This window comes from Lemur catta, chromosome 9, assembly GCF_020740605.2.
Source record: "Lemur catta isolate mLemCat1 chromosome 9, mLemCat1.pri, whole genome shotgun sequence".
NCBI classification, from domain to species: Eukaryota; Metazoa; Chordata; class Mammalia; order Primates; family Lemuridae; genus Lemur; species Lemur catta.
Window position 1 is genome coordinate 85,269,294 of NC_059136.1, and position 22,495 is coordinate 85,291,788.

Sequence of the window (22,495 nt, forward strand, 5' to 3'; positions counted from 1 at the left end):
GAATGGATAAATATATTTAGAGCAATGATTTCAAGCCTACTGAAGCCAATATCCCCTTTTTATAACAATATTTTGTACTCTTTATATCATTCTAAAGTGAAATGTATAGATAACTTACATACAAATTTTTAAAAATACTTTGCTGTTCTACCTACAATGTAGGGAGAAACAGAAAAAATTTATAACAAAACCTCTTTCAGGTACGAGTAATCCAGTTGATTAGGGGTAGAAATCACCACAAACACAATAGCCACAAACACAGACATTGGTGGGCTGTATTAGTGCCTTAAAACCTTGAGCTGAGTTGCCTTCAGTGATACGATTTTCTAAAATGGAGAAACAACTCTTGGTTCAGTCTGAACAAAATAAAACACAATCTTCTCTTGGTTTATGTGGTAGCTGCATTTCTGGAAATAATGTATTTTAAAACAGTGCAAAAAAAAAAAAACTTGTACACCTGTGCTGATGTGTAAAAAGGAGTTCGGTTCTAGGTTTAAATAATTATAATCAGGTTTTTTCACTTACATGACTGGTTGAAAGTTGAGCGGAATGAATGCAGGATACTTCTTCCCGGTTCAGGACTGTCTAGAACATTGCAAGAGTTGTGTGTTCCTAGTCCCAGCACACTAAGTGCCAGTAACAACCTTCAATAAACACAGATTCCCTTAAAATTTCCAAAATTCACCATTTCCATTAGTAATGCCTGGACATACCAGGCCATTAGAGAAGGGGAGGCTGGAAAAAGACAGGAAAGATTATTGTCCCTGATTAAGTGGAATATGATAACATTCAGAATAGAGATAGAAAGCTTAGAATTCAAGAGGAGACATACACATATTCACATCTTGATGGATGTCATGTTTCCCACCAATGAGTGATTACTCTGCTTTAAGGATTTGTGATATGCTGGTAAATTCTCTTTTTGATGCCCCGAGTACCTTCTCTCCTAACTTGGAGCTCCTATTCTTCATTTTGAACTCTCAATTAGTAGGCTCATTTGTTGTAAATAAGGGCTAAAATTTGAACGCTATGAAAGATTACTTTTTAAAGACAAAGTATTACTTTCATTATTACAGACCAAAAATGTTGAAAATTTCAGAGAAGGTATGTTAGTTTCCTACTACTGATGTAACAAATTACCACAAATTTAGTGGCATCAAACGATATAAACATTATCCTAAAGTTCTGGAGGCCAGAAGTGCAGAAAGGATCTCCCTGGGCTAAAATCAAGGTGTCAGTCAGCAGGGCCACATTCCTTTCTGAGAGCTCTAGAGGAGAATCTGTTTCCTTGCTTTTTCTGGCTCCTCAAAGTGGCCCGCATTCCTTGTTTCACAGCCCCTTTCTCTATTTTCAAAGCCAATGGTGTGGCACCTTCAAATCTCCCTGACTTTCCTGTTTCCCTCTTCTGCTCTTAAGTACCCTCTAAGGACATGTTAGTGGGCCCAGTGCAATCCTCTTACACTGGGCTCAGGTTTAGTCTCATCATGTTGAGATTCTTAATTTAATCACATCTGCAACGTCACCATGTAAGGTAACATATTCACAGGTTCTGGGGATTAGGACATGGACATCTTTGGGGAATCATTATTTTAGCCACCACAAAAGGGTAGAGCAAGGAGTATTGGGTTTAAATAGGAACATTTTAAAACATTTCTTCTTCTTACAGTTTTTTTCTGTGCAGATTAACTGATCTTATTTTTAACTTTAAAAGCCAAACTAAGAATTCTGTAGCTGCTTATGTTAGACAGTGTGATTTCTATTTATAATTTCCATCACATTGAAAATAGCACCCTAAATGTAGAGTGGAGATTAGCAAAAATATTGGTGGTGAGGGGAGAGAAATTGGAGCAAACATTTCTGTATTCAAGATATAGTTCTAAGCCTAGGTTTGTTTTCAGATTGAATATATAATATATAGTTTAGTAATTTCTGCCAAAGCACATTTTTCCCCCACATTATCAATGTTGGGGCAAGCTCTTTTTTTCTTTTTTCTTTTCCTCTTTGGAATCTTTCTAGCCAAGGATAAGCTCTATATACCATACCTGAGCTATTTCCTTCTAGGATTTTCAGCTACTTTTGGAATTTAGCACCAACTCACTTTTTTAAATAAAAAATAAACATGTGAATTCATGTTTTAAAAAAAGTCAGTAACACAAAAATACATAGAGTAGAAAGTTAAAGCCTGCCCTGTCCCCATCTCATTCCTTTCTCCATACTAAAACACTATTAAGAGTTTGTGTATTCTAGATCATTTTCTATTATAGAATGATAGACACAAACCCACACATACCCTGAGTTTTTGTTTATATAAATGACATCATACTAATTATACAGTTTTTCTCCTCTCTTTGCACAACATCCTATTATTAATACTTCTATATTATTAATACACGTATGCTACATTTAGAGCCGAGTGCCCATAGATATTAAAGTAGTAGAGTGATTGAGAACTTGGGTTCTTAGTCCAATCTTGGCTCAGCCACTGTATGCTCTTGGGAAAGTTAACCTTTTGGTGCCCAATTTTTCTAATTTATAAAGTGGATGAAAATAATAGTACCTGCCTCATAGAGTTGTTACGATTATAGAAGTTGTGAATATTACCCAAGACAAATGCATGCTAAGCCTAGGACCTAGCAGTATATAGCCATTTAATGGCATCTCCTCAATTTTATATTATTTTTACTGGGTATGTAATTATTTAGTGCTGATGAACCATTTAAGCTAGTCTCAAAACTTGAATGCTTCCAAATTGAGGTTCTAATGTAATACACTACTATAAGCATTCAAGCACTTTTTTGGTTTCTGTTGAATTATTTTCTTAAGATAAAGTGTCTGTCAAAGGCTATGCACATATTTGTGGCTTTTGTTCAGTATTGCTTTCCAAAAGGATTATAACAGTTTTCAATGCCACTATCGAGGAATTATTCAAAACTTGTTGGCAGGATTCAGAAAAATTTTGCTACCTCAGTAGTCATAAAATGGTAAATGGTATTTCAAATTTTCTTCTTTTTTTTTCTCCCAGAGATGAGGGTTGGGGGAGCTTGCACTATGTTGTCCAGGCTGGCCTCAAACTCCTTGGCTCAAGCCATCGCCTACCTCAGGCTCTTCAGTAGCTGAGACTAAAGGCACGTACCACCACACTTGCTGTTCAGATCTATTTTAATTTCTATTGTTTTTGCATCCTTGTGAGCATATTTATTGAAGTGCATGCTTATTATTCACCTTTTTTCATTTATTTTACAGATATTGTTATTTATTGAGCATCTAGGGACTGCGGTCCTAGCAGTAAATAAAAGACAAAAATCCCCTTATGGAAATGGTTGTGTATACAGCTCTATTTAAAGTATAGTCTCTTAAGTACTATTAATATATTTACTGGGGCTTTTCAAATGAGCATAAGCAAACCTTGGGAGTATTTAGCTTTTCTTTGTGGGAGGATGGGAAGAAGTAGATGCAGCTATATGAACGGTGTATATTCCTGGGGGAGCAATTTACTTAAAGGTTTAGAGAAAGGAAGTGAATTAGTAAAGCATTTTATTTTATTTTCATAATAAAAATGTGAATATATTTACCATGAAGTAGAAACAAAACTTTACATGAGTTTTTAAATATAAAACAATTTTCAAACAAATTTCCAATACCTGCCCCAACACCTGTTTCCTCTTGATATTCAGTCCTCTATACTGTGAGGGTAATTTCTCAGGTGGAAAAACTTCAGAAGCATTAGCAGACTATTCAAAACTATTTTACAGGTAGTTGAGGAGTAAAAATGAGGAAGACTGTCCCTTTATGCGTTTTCAACTTTTGGTAATTACAAATAAAGCCAATATAAACATTTTCCAAAGTGGTTGAACTATTTGCATCTCCTCTACTAGCAATGTATGAAAGTTGTATTTGCTCAGCATTTTCATCTTCACCAACACTTGTATAATCAGTCTCCCCCCCATTCTAACAGATGTGTAGTAGCATCTCACTGTGCATTCCTCTAATGATTAATGAGGTGGAGCATCTTTTCATGTGCTTGTCATGTATATAACTTGCTTGGTGATGTATCTGTTCAACTGTTTTGCCCATTTTTTTATTGCTTCTTTTTTCTCATTATTGAGTTTCGAGAGTTCTTTATATATTCTGAATAAAACCTCTAAATATGTTTTGCTTAAAAAAAAACTCACCTATCTTAGTTTATGATATATTTGAGTATATGTGTTCAAATGACTATAAACCACTTTAATTCCACACTTTGTCTTGAGTTTTTTAAATATATATATTTTTTGAGGTTTTTTTTTTTTTTTTTTTTTTGAGACAGGGTCTCTAGCTCTGAGACAGGCTAGAGTGCAGTGGCATCATCATAGCTCACTGCAATCTCAAAATCCTGGGCTCAAGCAATCCTCCTGCCTCAGCCTCCTGAGAAGTTGGGACTACAGGCGTGCACCATCAAGCCCAGCTAATTTTTAAATTTTTTTTGTAGAGATGGGGTCTTGATATGTTGCCCAAGCTGGCCTCAAACTCCCGGCCAAAGTGCTAGGATTACAGGCATGAGCCATCATGCCTGGCCTGTCTTGAGCTTTATAACTAATTTAAATGATTTCACAATGTTATCCTTCCAAGGAATTGTTCGCTATATGTAAAATGAGGAAAATTTATTTTGCTGTCAAAATATAAAACACCTGCCTTCAAGCTCCAAAAAGGTATTCTGTGTAAAGCTGAATTTAGCCTAACTATAGCAGAAGCTCTGCTTCCTGTTTGATATAAGTGCCGTAATGTATGACCCAGAAATAAATAAGACAACACTGATTCCAATGTTATGTGAAATCTAATAAAATCTGGAAACTAATGTCTGAATTAGTTTTTCTTTTCTTTTTAAAGTGAATCAGCAGCCCAGTAAGGAATGATTTGATAGAAAAGCTGCTTTACCTTCCCAGAATCCGTATCTTGAGAAAAGGGAACTATAAAAAGGAAGGTGTGTTTAAGTTCTGACAGTGCATGCAAGCTCCTCTTAATTCAGCTCCTTAATTCACTCTGCACCTGCACCTCTGATTTGCAAAAGATGATGTGTACAATTTCAAAATAGCAAATGTCAGTTTGTTACAATGTTAACATGTGGTTCAGTGCTCTATTCAGTAGAGCATGTTGCCTTACAAATTTGGATCCTTAACCACGTCTAATTGTTACTGTAGTTAATCTACTTTAATGCCACTTGAGATGGGCAGTTCCTGGTTACTAGACTTGGATCCTCAAGTAGTTGCAACTGCTAGAAACTCCTCCGGCGCAGTTTCCCCCTCCCCTCCGTCTCTCAAGAGGAAGGTCACCGTCTGTTAACTACCTTGCTCATTCATCTGGGCGAAATTCCCAGTCCACTCCAGTCTTCCTGCATCATCCTCCAAGACCAGGGCTCCTTCACCGCGCACATCAATTATTTCCCGCAGAGCGGGGTATGCAGCTGAGCACTTCTGGGGCCAGCTGCAGACGTAGATTATTTCCCTTTCCCGTTCCAGGCAAGTCTCTGGCTAAAAGCTTTTTTCGCTTGTCACACTTCTGCTCATTCTTGAGGAAAATAGGTGATACTTGGTTTCCTGCCAGAGTCTTCGCCACTCTTGTAGCTATGAGGTCTGGGTAAAAACAGCTCACATTTTTGCTTAAAAAATAACGGCTGCGGAAATTTTATGGTTAGAGTGATCCCAAGTCCGAAGACCGCCCCTCCTAACTGCTGAGGAGGTATAGACCTAAGGAATGAGGAGCTGTGGCCGAGACAAGGCTCTAGAGCCATCTCCAGGCCGCGCCGCAGGGCCGCCCACCTCCCAGGGACACGGTCTGCTCACCCCGGGAGGTTTGGGGCGGCGGGCTCGGCCCCACCGTGGCTTCCGGACCCGCTCCTCAGCGAGCGCAGGAACTCGCTTTCCCGGCCGGCCCCGCGCGACCCTGGGCGCCCCGCCCCCTCGCGGTGCCGCCCTCGGCGCGTTCACGGTACTGTCACAGCTGGGCTCGCGAGCCCCGCCTCCGGCCCCACCCGCTGGCTCCCCGCTTCTCCCCCGACTCCCTCGAGTTCCAGTCCCGGCTTCCAGTGCCCCAGCCCCGCCCTCAGTCGCGCGCGCTCTCCCCGCCCCGCCCTCGCCCCTCCACGTGCGGCCACCACAGCCAATGGGGTTCGGGGCCGCGTGCGCAGATTCAAACGGCGGCTCTTGAGGGAGGCTGGGCGCGAGATTCGGCGGTGTGGACAAAACCCTGCAGGAGGCTGCGAGCCCTGCAGAGCTGCTCGCTGCTGGGAGAGGGCGGGGGTCGGCGCCTGCGGCGGAGCCGCGCTGGGACCACAGCTGGGAGGCTGAGAGAAGGCGGGAGAGGCCGGGGGAGGGCGGGAGCGCGCCTTCTGACATGTTGGGGGCATCCCTGGCCGGGCCGGGCAGGGGCTAGGAGCGGCGCTGCGGGCCGGGGGCGGGTCGCGGTCCGCCCCTCTGTGCCTCCGTCCTGCTCCGCCTGGGACTTAAGTTCCGCACTCGGGCGCCTCGGGGAGGGAGCTAGGGAAGCGGCCGGAGGGTCCGGGAGAAGGAGCGTTCGCCTGAGGCTGGAGGAGGCTGACCCGCGTCCCCGCCCAGCCCGCGCCTATGCGGTACTTGAAGGATGGCGAAGAGGTCGCGCAGGTGGGTGACATCCCTTTCGCCCAAGCCTGTCAGCACCGCCTCGGCTCCTGTTCTCTTTCCTTTCTCGCTGCCTCCTCCCCCCATCAGGCCCTCCCCAGCCGGGGCAGAGGTTTTCCTCCCGCTGCCCCACAGCCGCGTCGGCCTCGTTGGCCCAAGCGCCTCCGCGACGTGTGGAGAGTTGGGGACCAGTGTGTTTAAGACGCAGAAAGTGAGTAACAAATGCCCAGGTGGCCCCTTTGAGCTGATTCTCCCCACAGTGCACGTCCAGACTCCTGACCTCTCACAGCCACTTTTTGGAGAGAGGTTTCTTACCAAGTAAGTCGTGCGCTTTCAGGGAATACTCTACGCAGATAGAAGGGGTTGTGCCCTGCCCGGACGACTTGAAAATGGTTCCGGGGGACTCTCTTTTCTGAATCACTGGATCAGTCAAAATAGGAATTCCGTGGGGAACCTGGGCGGGCACCCCTCTGCCAACTTTGCTGCTTTGAAAGGTTATACAAACTGAGGAATAGCTGAGGAGAGAGGACCGTTTTGATGTTTTCTGTAATTATACCTATATTCTCAGCTCTGTGTGTATATTTTTAATATCTTCTACTGGGAAGATGTCACAGTGTTACTACCAGTAGCTTGATTTTAAAATAAAACAATGGGTTTGATTCACTTAATTTTGAGTGTCCACGTTTGTTTCTGATTGTAGCTAAGTGTTGCACAGAGGTAGAACACATTTTTTTGTTGTTGGAAAATACGCTAGGGTGAATTTATACGTCTTATTTTTATTTATGTGCTACTCCAGTAGCTACTCCTAAATTGTGTGAAGTAATTACTTAGATGACAAAAATCTCGGTTGTCTTTTAATTTTCAGTATTATTAAATAAACCTGAAAAGATGTTTGGCAAAATTTCCAAATATTTTTATTTATCTAGATAAACAGCCCCAAAGACTTAGCTGAAGATGTATTTTGTAAGTTGAAATTTAGTACTGGTTCATTCACTGCAGATTTCTATTAAAAATTGGCAATAACTATACAAAATATTCTTTGTCTACTTATTTGTCTATTATTTTTAATAATAGATTTGTCTATGTTTTTGTCTATTAAGCATCTGCTGTAATCAGAAAATATACGTCCCTGTTAGCTAGCTTGTTATTTTGTAGCAACTACAGTGTAGGACAAACTTGCCGTGAAACAAATGTACACCTACACTCCTCTAATGCAGAGTTTTCAACGTTGGTTGGCATTATTGAACATTTTGCATCAGATAATTCTTTGTGGTAGGGAGATATTTAGCAGCATCTCTGGCCTCTACCCAGTAGATGACAGTAATAGCCCACTTCCCCCAGTAATGATGGTAAAAATGTCTCTATACATTGCCAAATGTCTTTTGGGGGACAAAATCACCCAGGTGAGAACAACCCAGCTAGACCTGCCAGGACCCAGTGAACTTCTCAATCTTCAGAAAAGACAGATATTAAAATCTCTTGTAATTATGATTCCTGACATACTGGTTTAGGCCTTTCGAATTTTTAAATATAAAAAAATTTAAAAATAACTTTATTAAAGCAAAGTGACAAGTGAATATGTCAATTCAATAACAGAAGTTTGTTTATATTTAAGGTGTGGCATTGTCTACTTACTGATATTAAATCTCATTTGAAACGGTTTCTTGGCTAATTCAGTTTCTTGGCCTGTCATCAGCATTTAGTTAAAGTTATGGTTAGACGTGAATGTTTAAATGTCAGAATCCTCTCTTCCCAATTTGGTTTTCTGTCCATTTCATAATTGTGTATGTTTCATAATAGTGGACTAAGAAAGGAGAAATGATTTAATGATTAGTTTGCCTATATGTTATTTTCTTTTACTGACAATACTGTGGGCTTGAAATCCAAACACTAATTGTACTGTTGACTGTTACTCCTTGTCAGCTGTGTAAGTTAATTGAAACGTTATAGAATACTTTAAAGAGTCGGAAGTCTGGAGTAATTAAATATGGTGGGGTGAAGCTACACTCCCTCTGGGAGCATAAAGATAGAGGATGTGGTGAGAAATTACCTTTTTTTTTTTAAGACTAGTCAAGTGCAGTAGTGAGAAGGGGGAAAGAGTAGAACAAGCAGTTCAGTCTGTAACTGACTGTGAACAATCAAGTGAGATAACTCACTACCTACGGACCAGCAGAAATTGTCATTTGTGAGTGGTATGTTTCTTAAAGTCTTCATACTAGAATGTGTTTCATGCTTTAAATTATATTTCTTGTATATGTAAATATAATTTAGGTATTTTAGAAGGTTATAGAGTGTGAAATGTTTTAAAGAGAAAATAATGTAGTCCTTGGGCAAAATCTCTCTTGCCTTTTGGCTAAGTATCTTAATACATATGAACCCATGTACCCATAAATTTGCACAAATATATATATATATGTATATATAATATTATATATATATACACACACACCCAATTTATAGTTGAAAGAGAAAGTAAGTAATTCAGTCACTTCAAGTTGTATGATCTCCAGTATATAACCATTTAAGTATTTGTGTGATAACTATACTTTGCTGTATAAAAGTTTTGCATAAGAGTACAAGCATAAATCCTGTAATATACTTTTTCTGTGTGATCTGAAAAAAACACCTAAGAGTAGAAGACTAAGTGTTACTTCAAGTGTGAAACAACTGAAGGATGCTGGCTCTTTTGACCTTTGTTTAGATAGCTGTAGTATCTCTCATCTAGATTTACATAAAGGAAAAAGCTAATTTAGTATTGTGACTTTAAATAATTTTACATCTCACTGGGGGTTTTAATGACATAATTTACAGACAATACTAAAATTGGTATATCTGCTAATAGCATGTACTTGGTTTTTTAGCATATTTATGTATAAATAATTAGTTTTAAAAGTCAGTTCTGCCCTTTAAAATAAACTTTAAAAAATGACACTTAGAAGGTAGAAAGTCTATTTCCTAGTACAGATTAAGGTATTTACATCTTGAGATGACTTATGACTGAGTACACTTAACTGAAAGGATAAAAGCCAGCTCTTGAATTAGATGTTTTTTCAGTGGTGTGTGTAGGAGGCAATTTTACTATGTTGTTTCCAGCAAAATGGGTGGGGGTTGAAATTATACTGAAAGATGAGAATGATTTTTTAAAATTTGTCATTAACTGGGAATATTATTTTGGGGAAGACAGGTAATTCTGCCCAGTTTTTTCATTTGGTTAATTTAAGGAGTTTGGATTTTATGGTCTGGGAGGTAGCTTCTAGTTTTAATATACATCCTAATTTTGAAGGCCATTTGTAACCATCTTTTCTCATTTAAAAATACATACACTAATGGAATCAAACAAATGTTCTCACATTGTTTTTGTTTATGGAGAGCTAGGTAGAACTCCCTTCAGTATTTATTTCAGTATTGCTATTAATAATGGTCAAAGATTATGTAAAGTCAAATGTGTCTTACTATAATAATGATAGCACAATCGAGATTTGGAAATAAAATACTCATGTATGCAGTACATCATAGTAACCACTGGGTGGCCTGGTTTCACTTTATTAAATCAACCTTATAAAATTTCATACCTTGAATACAATTGTACTTAAAAAAATTAAATGCACAGTTCGCTGTCCTCAAGATAGTATAATAAAGATGTATTTGTTGATTATGATAAATATTTCAGGCATAAGGTAGTTGGTGATTCAAAATATGATCAAGTTAAAACAGTTTTACTAGAGCAAATTTTATAGAACTACTGATATTTCTCTAATTACAAACTAGTAGTTCCTTTTCAAATAAAATTTAAAAAAAAATTTTCAAATTCTTCCTTAGACTACCTCATTTTACTGTTTTTAGGTGATATCATTTTTGTCCTTTAAAATTGAACTTCTGAGTGTTCTGTCTTATCAAGTGTGAATAGTTTGTGGATTATTTTACAGGCAAAGTCATGACTATTGCATCCTTTTAGCTTACAGCCCAATATAAAGTTACTTTTAATCATTTTCCTGGCCTAATGAATTACAGAACTTATTTTTTTGTCTTTCCTTTTTGCTGTCATAATTAATCACATTGTTCATAATCTACAAAACTGTTTCCATTTGCATATGGTAGTTTGGTTATATATTAGACATTTAGATAGGGATAAATATTTTCTTTGACTTAGAAAAAGAAACTGGCAGAATCATTCTGGAGAGCAAGTTCTGAAATGAAGAGTCAAAGACCAAATTCCTCCTCTGTTTTTTGCTTTGTGACTGGAGAAATAATTTCACCTTCTTTTGCCGTCTTCTAAATTAATCACACTAGGCTAAAAACTGTTTATTTAACTATGTAGTAGGAAGCTGATTTTATTAAATCATTACATATTCCAGCATTGATTGCTATAATACAAAAATTCTAAAAGATGATATAAAAAGTAGAAAAATAGAGCAGATCCATTATGATGGGGTCTAACCATTATTGAGTGATGGGATTTTTTTCACTGTTATGTGGTGAAAGTGGAATATTGGTGTGGTTACTTGTGGGTTTTATTCCTTCCGTTTTTTCTTGGCAAATAATAGACATTCTCAGGTGTCTTCCTGTTGTAGCTAGTGATACTGATACATTTCTAGGATCTTTTTTCTATCATACATATTTGAAAGTTACATCATCCTTTCAACGATCACTTAAATAAATGTATTAATAGAAATAACTTGATGTCAAAACTAAGAAGTAGGTAGACTCTAGGAAAGTCCCGATGGTAGAGAGATGATTCTAAGAATTCTACTTCAGTGCTCCTTTACACTCACCCCCTCAAAAAACCCAGCTTCCTGAACATTGAATAGGCTATATAACTCTGTGTCTGAAACTGATGACCATGGTGAATGCAAAACAGAGAATGAAACCTCATGTAGAAATAGAAATTTCTCACAAATAAAATATGTGGTTAAAAAGTAAGGGGGCAGAATTTTACAGTTAAAATGAGCAAGTTTTTGGGAAAATTACTCCTTGGAAACTAATCTTTTTGCCAAAGTAATGTTTTTGGACTTAAAATATCCTTAACTTAAAATATTTTGATAACCTTAAGGTGGGTTTTGTTCAGATTAGATGTAATATAGATATTTTTGTGAATACTCAAGATTTACATGGGCAAATTCCCAAGGTAAAATTGTTTTGACTTAGAAATAAAGCAGTCTCAAATAAGCTTTTATTGAAACTCTTGGAATCTGAGTGGAGGGAGGAAAAGCGAACCTATGAAAAGCATGTCCGAGTGCTATTTGGGGTGTCAGGAAGCGCTAATGTTGCTGGTGGCATTTCTAGGAAAGGTTAAACAATATAGTAGATACCCACAAAGAACCTCTTCTCTACTGAATATTTTAAAATGTTTGTTTCAGCAGGTTCTGCTTCTTAAAATTCCACCACTTGGAGGTGCATTTGGATTTCGAAAGTCCTTTTTAACAAATGGGAATGAATGCCTTTCACCTCCTCCTAGAGGTTATTTTCATTTATTACAGTTTTCTTTCTCAGATCCACTTTAAGATCACCTGTATTGAGGAAGGTGGAAGTTTTGCTAGGGTTGAAAGGAACAAGGCAATTTTGGAATATAGTGCACTTGGAGAGGTAGAAGGGTAAGGAAGATTGTTCATTAATTTTACAAATATTTGAGTGGCAGGTACTATGCTTGGTCCTGGGAAGGGAACATGATAGACATGGTTTGTACTCCTGAGCTTACTGTTTGGCTGGGAAGATTGGCGGGTATGATAAACATAAGAAGGAAGGGTAGATGCTCTTGAGTACGTACAAATAGGACAGAAAGCTATGGTGTAGTACTTTATCTGATTTAGTAGCTTTCTTAGAAATTTAGGGAGTCATTGGAGCCTGAAGCATCTCCAATTTAACAATATAATCTTGGCTAATCAGGTGATATTTCTGATAAGTGAAGATGGCTGCAGGTAACAGATGTTTTCTTTAATTAAACCTGTGTTTTTGTTTTTGTCATATTTAACAAAATAAGGATATATGGAAATAAGACTGGTAGATTATTGTTACAAATTAACATTGGCTTCAGGGAGAGAGAACATTGGAATATTGAAGTGCATTGAGCTAAAGAAGCAGATCATGGGGAATAGGAGATCTTGGTGTTTTGCTTGGCTAGATGTGAAGAATTTGGTCATATGGAATTGAAAAGTCATGGGAAATTAGAGGTTCTTGCAAAGGATTTGTAGACAGTATATATATTAAATATAGGCCTTCATTTTTAAATTTTGTAAGATTGAAATTATATAACATACATAGATATTAGAAACTACTCACATGTGCATAACTGTGATAGGTTAAATAAATCTTTAAACATTTGCTGTTTGAAATTAAAATAAATTTTTGGAAAAGAGTTGAATCTAGTAAGGCAAAAATAATTTTGATTACTGTTAGGTGATCAGCCTATGCACACAATACTAATTTTGAGCCACCTTTCTGTGCCAAGTGCTGTATGAGGTGTCATATATATGTTTTCTCATTTAATTTTATCCTTAAAGCAGCACTGTAAGGTAAGTGGTATTATCCTCATTTTTATAAACAAGTTAACTAAAGCCCTGAGAGGTTAATATTTTCAAGGTTACAGAGTGAGTAGTTAAGTTAGAATTAGAACCTTGTTCTGGTTTCAAAATGCACTTGAAGTTTATCTTTGGTATCTTCCATCTTCCTGGTACTTTCCCCCTATTTTTCCAGTATGTTGTATTATAGTGGTTAAGTAGTGGATTTTAGAGGTCAGTCATGCCATATTTGGTGTGACTGTAGGCAAAAAGTTAATTTTCTAAGTCACAGTTTCCTATTTTATAAAGTGGGAATAATGATAATATTCCCCTCTTCCAGTTGTTATTTTAAGAGAGAAATTTCATGGACTACCACAACATCTGGTACTTAGAAAGGTTTAAATAAATGTTAATGCATGTTATTTTCAGGTGCCATGATTTTGACTTTATTCATTCCTCTGGCTACTCAGCATGTTCCTAATTCAGTTATCATAAAGGCCTGCCCTCTTTTCTGGGACTTCATTCTTTAAACTTGCTTTCTCTTTTTTCATTCCATCAAAACTCAGGTTCTGCACTTTATTAACTTTCCTTGGGCCATTTCATGGCCTCAACTATTCTTTGTATGCTGGTGATTGCCAAAAAATTGTCTCTACCCTAGACCTTACATCTGAGCAGGAGATCCGTGTGCCCAGTTGCCTTCTAGATCTGCTTTGCCCAGTAGGCTATCCACTAGGTACATGTGGCTGTTGAGCTCTTGAAATGTGGTTGGTCTGATTGTGATGTACTGAAACTATAAAATACACACCAGATTTTGATGATTTTGGTAGGGAAAAAGAGGATGTAAAATATTTCACTTGTAATTTTTATATTGATTACTTGTTGAAGTGATTATATTTTTGATATATAGAGTTAAATAATATTTACCATTAAAACAAATTTCATCTGTCTTTTTGAAAAAATACGGCTACTAGAAAATTACTTATATGGCTTGCATTATCTTTCTACTGGGCGGTGCTGTACTAGACATATCCACCTGTATATTTCTCAAGTACCTTGAAAACAGCTAGTCCAAAGCTGTGTTTACTCTCCTTATTCCTTTCTCCCTCCCAGTGTTCTGTCTCTCCTTCTTCTTTTCCTTTTCTTAGTGAACAGCTTTAATTATGCCCCCAAAGCCAGAAATTTTGGAATCATCCTAGATTCCTCCTCCTTCCATGTACCTCATCTATCAGTTGCAAAATCCTTTCCTTCCTGTTTTTTAAATATCTCTCTGTTTCATGTACTTCATTCCATTTCCACTATTGTTACCTGGGTTGGTCTGTTCTTTTATGGCTTCTGGATTTTTGTCACATTTACCTCTCTTCTACCCAAAGATGTAAATAGTAGAATTCTTGCCTATTTTCTTATGGTTCTATTATGGTTTCCTTTTTAAAAATGTAAAGATGTGCTTCATCAAAATTTATTTTATTGTAGAATAGGACTCCAGCTTAATTCTTTTAAATGGCTACCCATTGCTTATTAAAAAGTCCAAATACCTCACTGATGAAATGTTAGTGTTCCAGTTTACCAAATTTCACATGGGTTTTTCCCTGAATATTCTGTTCCATTTATTTGTGTGTCTGTTCATATGCCAATACCATTGTGTTGTATTTATTGTTTCTCTCCAATATATTTTGCTATTGGGTAGTGGTAATTCTCCCATTATTATTTTTTAGAACTTTTCTGGCTATTACTGCTTTTTTTTTTTTTTTTTTTTGAGTCAGGGTCTCACTTTGTTACCCAAACTATAGTGCAGTGTTGCAATCATAGCTCACTATAGCCTCCAACTCCCAGGCTGAAGGGATCCTCCTGCCTCAGTCTCTCGAGTAACTGGAACTACAGGCATATGCCTCCATAGACAGCTATTTTTTATGTTGCCCAGGCTGGTTATGAACCCCTGGCCTCAAGGTGGTCCTCCAACCACAGCCTCCCGAAGTGCTGGGATTTCAGGCATGAGCCACTGTGCCTGGCCTATTATTGCTTTTTGTGGGTTTTTTTGTATGAACTATCAAATCGGCTTGTCTAATTATGTCCCAAAATTGATTGGTATTTTTATTCATTTAATCTAAATTTATGAAATTAGGAAGAGTGGACATCTCTACAATATTGTTTTCTTATCTGTGAATGTGGTCTGAATGTTCTTCCATTTGTTCAAAACTTCTACTGGGCAAGGTGGCTCAGGCTTGTAATCCCAGCACTTTGGAAGGCTGAGGCAGGATGATTGCCTAGAAGTTTGAGACCTGCCCAAGCAAAATAACAAGACCCCATCTCTACAAAAAAATAATAAATAAGCTGGGTATGGTGGCACATGCTTGTAGTCCTAGCTACTCAGAAGGCTGAGGTGGGAGGATTGCTTGAGCCCAGGAGTTTGAGGTAACAGTGACCTGTGACTGTACCACTGCACTCCAGCCTGGGCGACCCTGTCTTAAAAAAAAAAAAAAGACTTCTGTTTCTCGCAATAGTGTCTTGTCATTTACTGTACCTTTATCTTGCATTTTAAAATTATTTCTAGATGTTTTAAGGTTTTTTTTTGTTAGTATTGTTAATGGATTGCTTCTTCAATTGTGACTTGTAACTGTCTGTGGATTGTATTTTACTATTACCATTTGTCATACCCTAATAATTCTTCCTTGGGTTAATTATGAAGATTACTAAATCGTTTTCCTTTTTCCATTTCACTACACTCTTCCCGTTGATTTTTCTGAAACACAAGATATTTGTCTTTTGCTCCCTTACTTAAAGTCCTTTTTTAGAATAAAGGTCAAATAAAGAATAAAGATCAAACTCCTTAACATGACATACAAGGTTATAATTTGGTCCCTGGTGGCATATCCAGCCTCATTTCTCTGATGCCAGTAAGAACTATATAGCTCCTCCCCATTGTATGACTCTTACTTTTTTATACTTTGGATAATCTCATTGTGTATATGTCTTTTAGTCTGAGTGACTTCTTCAGTCATATCTAAACACACAGGTTCAATGATTGAATTTATAACTAAATGAAATTCTTGATTTCACACATTTTTTTTTGTAGTGAGGATGAGGATGATGACCTTCAGTATGCTGATCATGATTACGAAGTACCACAACAAAAAGGTCTGAAGAAACTCTGGAACAGAGTAAAATGGACAAGAGAGGAGGTAATTATCTGACAAAGTTTACTAACTTAATACTTGTATTTATTGATTAATACTATTATAGTTGTGAAAAATATTTAAAAACAAAATGTGAGAAGTAGTTTGTACCAGAGACATGAATAATGGGTTTATGTTGAGGCTGACAGAAACAGTATAGTAAATGGAGGAACTTGTATTATAGTGGTTTTAGTCCTTCTAAAAATGGTTACCAGATATTACTTGACAGAATTAGGGAGTTATTTATATTAGGAGTAGAGGAAAAGGAGGAGGGAAAGCTTTCTAATTTTCATACCTGTTTTAATAGGATGATAAGTTAAAGAAGTTGGTTGAACAACATGGAACTGATGATTGGACTTTAATTGCTAGTCATCTTCAAGTAAGTGAAACATTAAATTATATTTCTAACATGGCTGACTTAGGCCATTGGGTTAAATTTGCTATTTTTAAAAATGTGTCCACATATTTTAGATTTAGGTTTCCTTCCTAAAAAACATCCCTGTTTTTCTGGTCCACCTGTAGTTGGTTGCTAATGGCTTAGAAAGTCTAATTTTCTAGTAATGTATTTATCCAGGAGCCTAAAAGGATTACTAACCTAAAACAAAAATGATACTAATTTGGGTAGGGCCTTATAAATATTTGCTGATATATGTTAAAACATTTTGAGAGGAATTAAATGTATCGAAATATTTCAATAGCTAACCAATAAAATCAGGAAAAAAACTCTGTTGAAAAAAGTTTGTCATCTAATGCTTACATTTTAAAATGAAATTGATCTTTTTAAAAAAAACATGCTGTTCATGAATATGTAATTTTATAATTTACAGAGTGTTTTCACATATATTCTTATTTGTTCCTTAATATACTGTGGATAGTTAGGCAAAATATTCATATTTGAATTTCAATATTGACCACTTTGGGTTTCAGAAACCATGTTACCTATGTTTTTTCTATATTGTCATAAATGCCTCTTAACCTCAATATTGAGACCAAATAATAGAACATAAATTTTGGAGTTAGTCTGAATTGTGTTCAAATGTCGGCTCCACTAGCTTAGAAAATTACTTAACCTCTTTGATGTTTAACTTCCTTATCTATAATATCTAGATAATAAATAATACTTGCTTCTGTAGTATGGTGTGAAAGTTAGAAATATACAATTCTTGGCACAGTTTCTGATATTAAGCAGGTGTTCAACAAATGGAAACTCAATTAGAAAAGTTTTGTTTTTTTTTTTTTTAATAGAGACAGGATCTTGCTCTATCACCCAGGCTGAAGCACATTAGCACAATCAGAGCTCACTGCAGCCTTGCTCTCCTGGGCTCAAGCAAACCTTCTGCCTTAGCCTCCCAAGTAGCTGGGACTTCAGACACTGTGCCACCATGCCTAGCTAATTAAAAAAATTTTTTGTAGAGATGACATCTGGGTATGTTGCCCAGGTGATCTCAAACTCCTGGCCTCAAGCAATCCTCCCACCTCGGCCTCCCAAAGTGTTGGGATTATAGATGTGAGCCACTGCCCTTAGCCAAAAGTTATTTACGTTAGCTTTAACAGAGAAAGGCTTATAAGGATATATAGAACACCTGATTATTTTGAAGAAAGTAGTAGCCTTAAAATGGATCAGCATTGATGTATAGAGCCATAAATGAAGCTGAGTTTTAAGAAAGATAATTTCAAGTTCACTGGACAAAAGAGCCATTGATAGACAAAGTATTAGTATCTATCCCTTTATATGCTTACAGATTATCTGTAATCTTGTGTATGAACTAACAACTTTGTGAACTGTGAATCACTAATGAAATATTAGCTATTATTATTCTTGTAATACATAGAAGTTACTAGGTCATGAACTGATTAAAATAAGCCTTCATTTAGTAATCATTTTTGGAGTTTGAAATGTTTCTATATAAAGTTTTTTTATTTTGGCAAATTCATTTTCCTTTAAAGTGTCAACACTTAACCAATTTAATTAAAACGTAACACATTTTCTGTATAGATATATTTAATATTTTCTTCATAACTTGGGGGTTATCATTTATAAACATCCTTTTAATACCATACAGTAGTCTAGTAATGCCTTTAAGGTTTTTTTTTTTAACTGTATAGAGCTGTACTATGTGAATCCAGACTATTTTGCTGTTTGAGTTCTTATATCTGCTTTTTATAGATTTCTGTCCATACTGCCTTTTATTCCTCAATCCTAGGTCCATTTCTTTATGGCAGTGTCTGTGTTATGGCTTTGCTGCTTGCTGTGTTAAAAGGCATAGTATAGAGATACGTACTTTAATTTCAAATATATTGTTTTTATTGTAGTCTAAACTCTGCTGACTAATTAAAAAAAAAAACAGAATCAGGACACAGCCATGTAAAATAAATGTTACATGTTTAAAGAATGTTATTTGAATGTATTATTCTTGAAGATTTTGTTCCTAAGAGTATGAGACATTAGTTTAGGCTGATTTGTTTTCTGGAAGGCAGTGGTTCTATAACAAAATCTTCTAAATTCTTTCAGAATCGTTCTGATTTTCAATGCCAGCATCGATGGCAGAAAGTTTTAAATCCAGAATTGATAAAGGGACCTTGGACTAAAGAGGAAGATCAGAGGGTAACATATTCATATTCTTTATGTTCACTGTGTAGGTGGGCTAGCTTTTCTTCTTCCTAATAATTGTTTTGATGCAAAGTATATGTTTAAATCATTTTGATTTTATTCTCTGGAGGCTGCTTGCCTAAGAAGTGAATGTTGAGTGTCTTGAAATGTAATTTTTTTCTGAATTGAGTCAAACCAACTATAAATATATAGCTTTTTCTTTCTGAGAGTTTGATTTGCAGAAGAAAAAATACTTGTTGTAAGCTTAGTTTAACCTTTTTTAGAGCTTAGTTTAACAGGGTTAGGGTGTAGTTTCCTGTCAGAAATTGAATTAACATTTTAAAAATAGATTGTAATTTATTTTTACATCTGATAACTTGATATGTTAAGGAAGTCATTCTTTTTCCTATTGACCTATAATGAGCCCCAGAATTAGACAGATATCAGAGCACCATTTTTCCAAAGAGTTTGTGATTTAAAAACCAGTGTTATTCTTTGTGCTATAAAAGTTGGAGATGAATAGAAGAGTTTCTGCACCACACTAGAAATTGCTCTTTAGTTCATGCACTTTAAGGCATAAAAGTTGCTAATGTAGTCAGGCAATTAGAACATCATTTCTCTTGCTTGAAGCAAAATAAAAACATTCTTCAGTAGGCTCAGTACTGATCTGATTTACTTGATGGCCAATGATAAGTTTTAAAATGTGTTATCTTGTTTAAAAGTACATTTAATGAAGCCTGAAATTTAGTTTTTTAAAGACAGTTAATAGATGCATATATAGTGAAAATATCAATATATTAAATTTAAATATCCTACTAATATAAAATGTTTACTAGGTGATATTTGACATAGGGGAATGAGGTAAAGCAGGCTGGGAATAACTACTGGAATTTTGGGGAAAATAAAAACAAATTTAAAATGTGGGGAAAAAAAATGTATGATCTGTATCCTTTCAGTTTGAGAAAGGAAGAAATGAAAGCCAATAACTTGGTAAATCCTTTCTACTTCCAAACTGATTTTTTGGCTTTCTGCTGAAGCTTTTTTTTTTTTTTTTAAGATGTAAGAATAGAAAATATACAAGTCTCAACATTTTTACTGTTATTTCAAACTAATGTTGAATGAAAGCAATTTAACTTCATGTCACTTTAACTAGCCCCTTGGATTTTAGATAAGTTTGGAATAAATTTTTGAAGTTGGAAAATGCTGAAGAGTGTTTATTAGTAGAATTGTTTTTTATAAATTGTAGTTGTAGCTTGGATTTGATACATTTATTTAAAATGGTATTCTTGAGTTATATTTTAAAATTCTTTCAAAGTAAGGTTTTTTTAAACTGTGTTTTTCTGTTTCTTAGGTTATTGAATTAGTACAGAAATATGGACCAAAAAGATGGTCTTTAATTGCAAAACATTTAAAAGGAAGAATAGGCAAGCAGTGTAGAGAAAGATGGCATAATCATCTGAACCCTGAGGTAAAGAAATCTTCGTGGACAGAGGAAGAGGACAGAATCATCTATGAAGCACATAAGCGGTTGGGAAATCGTTGGGCAGAAATTGCCAAACTACTTCCAGGAAGGTGCTTATATAAATGTATATACATTTTTCTGTACTTAAACATGGTCTTTATTACCTTACTATTAAATATATTTTCAAGTACCCCGTAATTTTATTTTATTTACAATTAAAATTTACATAATATAAGCAACCCTTTGGGACCATTTGTCATAAATTCTGTGGTAAAGGATATGATTACTTTTTTAATGAAATATTTTATAGCAGTAATTTGTTCAATAAAATGATAGGCTTTAAGATTATGTAAGCATGTAATACACTCCTAAAATCATATCGGTGCCAGTCAGGCAGACCGTCTTTGAGCAGACCATCTTTGTACAAACTCTGTTGGAATGGAATCTAATGTAAGATTTCTTTTGTACCAGATTCTGTGCATAAGACCAGAGAATAACGAATATGCTGACTGAAATAAACTGCTGTGAAAGTGTGTTAGGGAAAATTCAATTCTTAATCAATTATGGTATGATTCAAACCATGGGAGTAGTGTATTTATCCATGTGGCTAAAGTACACCATTTCTCTCGGAGGCAGTGACGTGCTTAAGTACGCTCACATCACACCAGTTCTAATGTTTCACGACAGTCTTTAGTGTAGACCAACAACCTTGAGGACATTCCTACCTTACTTAGAAGATATACATTTGGTTTTTTTATTGCCATAATCTTTATCTGTATAGTACTTTATAGTTAATAAAGTGATTTTATATATATTCTTAGATAATCTTTATGTACTTAGAAAATATACAGAGGAAACATTGCTGTCTTTGTTTTATAGATAAGGAAATGAAGACATAGTGTTATGTTTTTTATCTAAGTTACTAAACCTGGTCTAGGGATTTTTGATATTTTTAATCTCTTATACATGTTTTTACTTTCCATAGAACCTAGCTTAATGCCTTAACATAAAGTAGGTTTTTAATAAATGTATACTTTATGAAGGATGAAATTTATGCTACAAGTAGCTGTATGTTGAAGATTTGCATTTTTTGTAAAGGGAACTTTAGGTTAAAAGGGAACCAATGAACTCTTTCTTTCTGTAAATATTTTGTTCTAAGAAGTGAAAAAGAATACTTGGATCCTGTAACTTGTAGTTGCTTTTGATGATCATATTTGTTTCTGGCTTAAGGCCTTTGCCTTTGTTATACCCTTTTTCTGGAATGCTCTTTTTTTTTTTTTTTCCTGTTTTTGTATGGCTAGTTCATTCTTGTCATTCGGATCTTAGCTTCACTCTCACCTCACAGAGGCCTTCCTAGACCAGAATTACCAGAATTACCCCAGTTACTCACTATTTTAATTATTTGCATTGCACTAATATTTTTCTTATTTCTTTTTTTTTTTTTTCCTATTCTTCTTTTCTTCCCCAATGCCACACTTCCAATGAGAATGTAAGCTCCATGAGAGCAGGGACCTTCTTTGTCTCATTCACTGCAATATCTCCAGTGCTTAAAATAATCCCTGACATACAGACATACAGTTTGTCTTTTGAATTTTGAAAAAATATCTGATTTTGCCAGTTATAAAAGTTTGTTTTAAGCACTTTGTGCAAGTTATACAGTGTTAAAATTTGTGAAATCCTTTTTTCTTTTTAAATTATACACTTTCATTTCTTAGGACTGATAATTCTATCAAAAATCATTGGAATTCTACTATGCGAAGAAAAGTGGAACAGGAGGGCTATTTACAAGATGGAATAAAATCAGAACGATCTTCATCCAAACTTCAACACAAACCTTGTGCAACTATGGACCATTTGCAAACCCAGAATCAGTTTTACATACCTGTTCAGGCACATATTTTTAATACTTTTATTATTTATAAAATTTCTTTAGTTACTATATGTGAAGGTGTTTGGTTTCTTAATAGGACAAGTAAAATATATATTAAGGGAGAAATAGACATTTAAATTTTCAAACTGAAAAAGATATGCCATAACTTTGATAAACATTTTGGTAGCAAACTCATTAAAATGTTTCCTTTCATATGTAATTTTTACATTAAGAAACTTAGTATGGGCCGGGTACAGTGACTCACGTCTATAATCCT

General features: G+C 35.9%; 1 protein-coding gene across 1 annotated transcript in view; it reads left to right on the forward strand.

Moving 5' to 3' along the window:
- Positions 1–6,615: 6,615 nt before the first annotated feature.
- MYBL1 (MYB proto-oncogene like 1) overlaps positions 6,616–22,495 on the forward strand; it is a 39,129-nt gene continuing 23,249 nt past the window's right edge. The window contains exons 1-6 of the mRNA XM_045560478.1: positions 6,616–6,950; positions 16,197–16,302; positions 16,604–16,675; positions 18,809–18,901; positions 20,238–20,458; positions 22,064–22,238. Coding sequence (XP_045416434.1) covers positions 6,616–6,950; positions 16,197–16,302; positions 16,604–16,675; positions 18,809–18,901; positions 20,238–20,458; positions 22,064–22,238 — 1,002 coding nt within the window. The remainder of the gene's footprint in view (positions 6,951–16,196; positions 16,303–16,603; positions 16,676–18,808; positions 18,902–20,237; positions 20,459–22,063; positions 22,239–22,495) is intronic.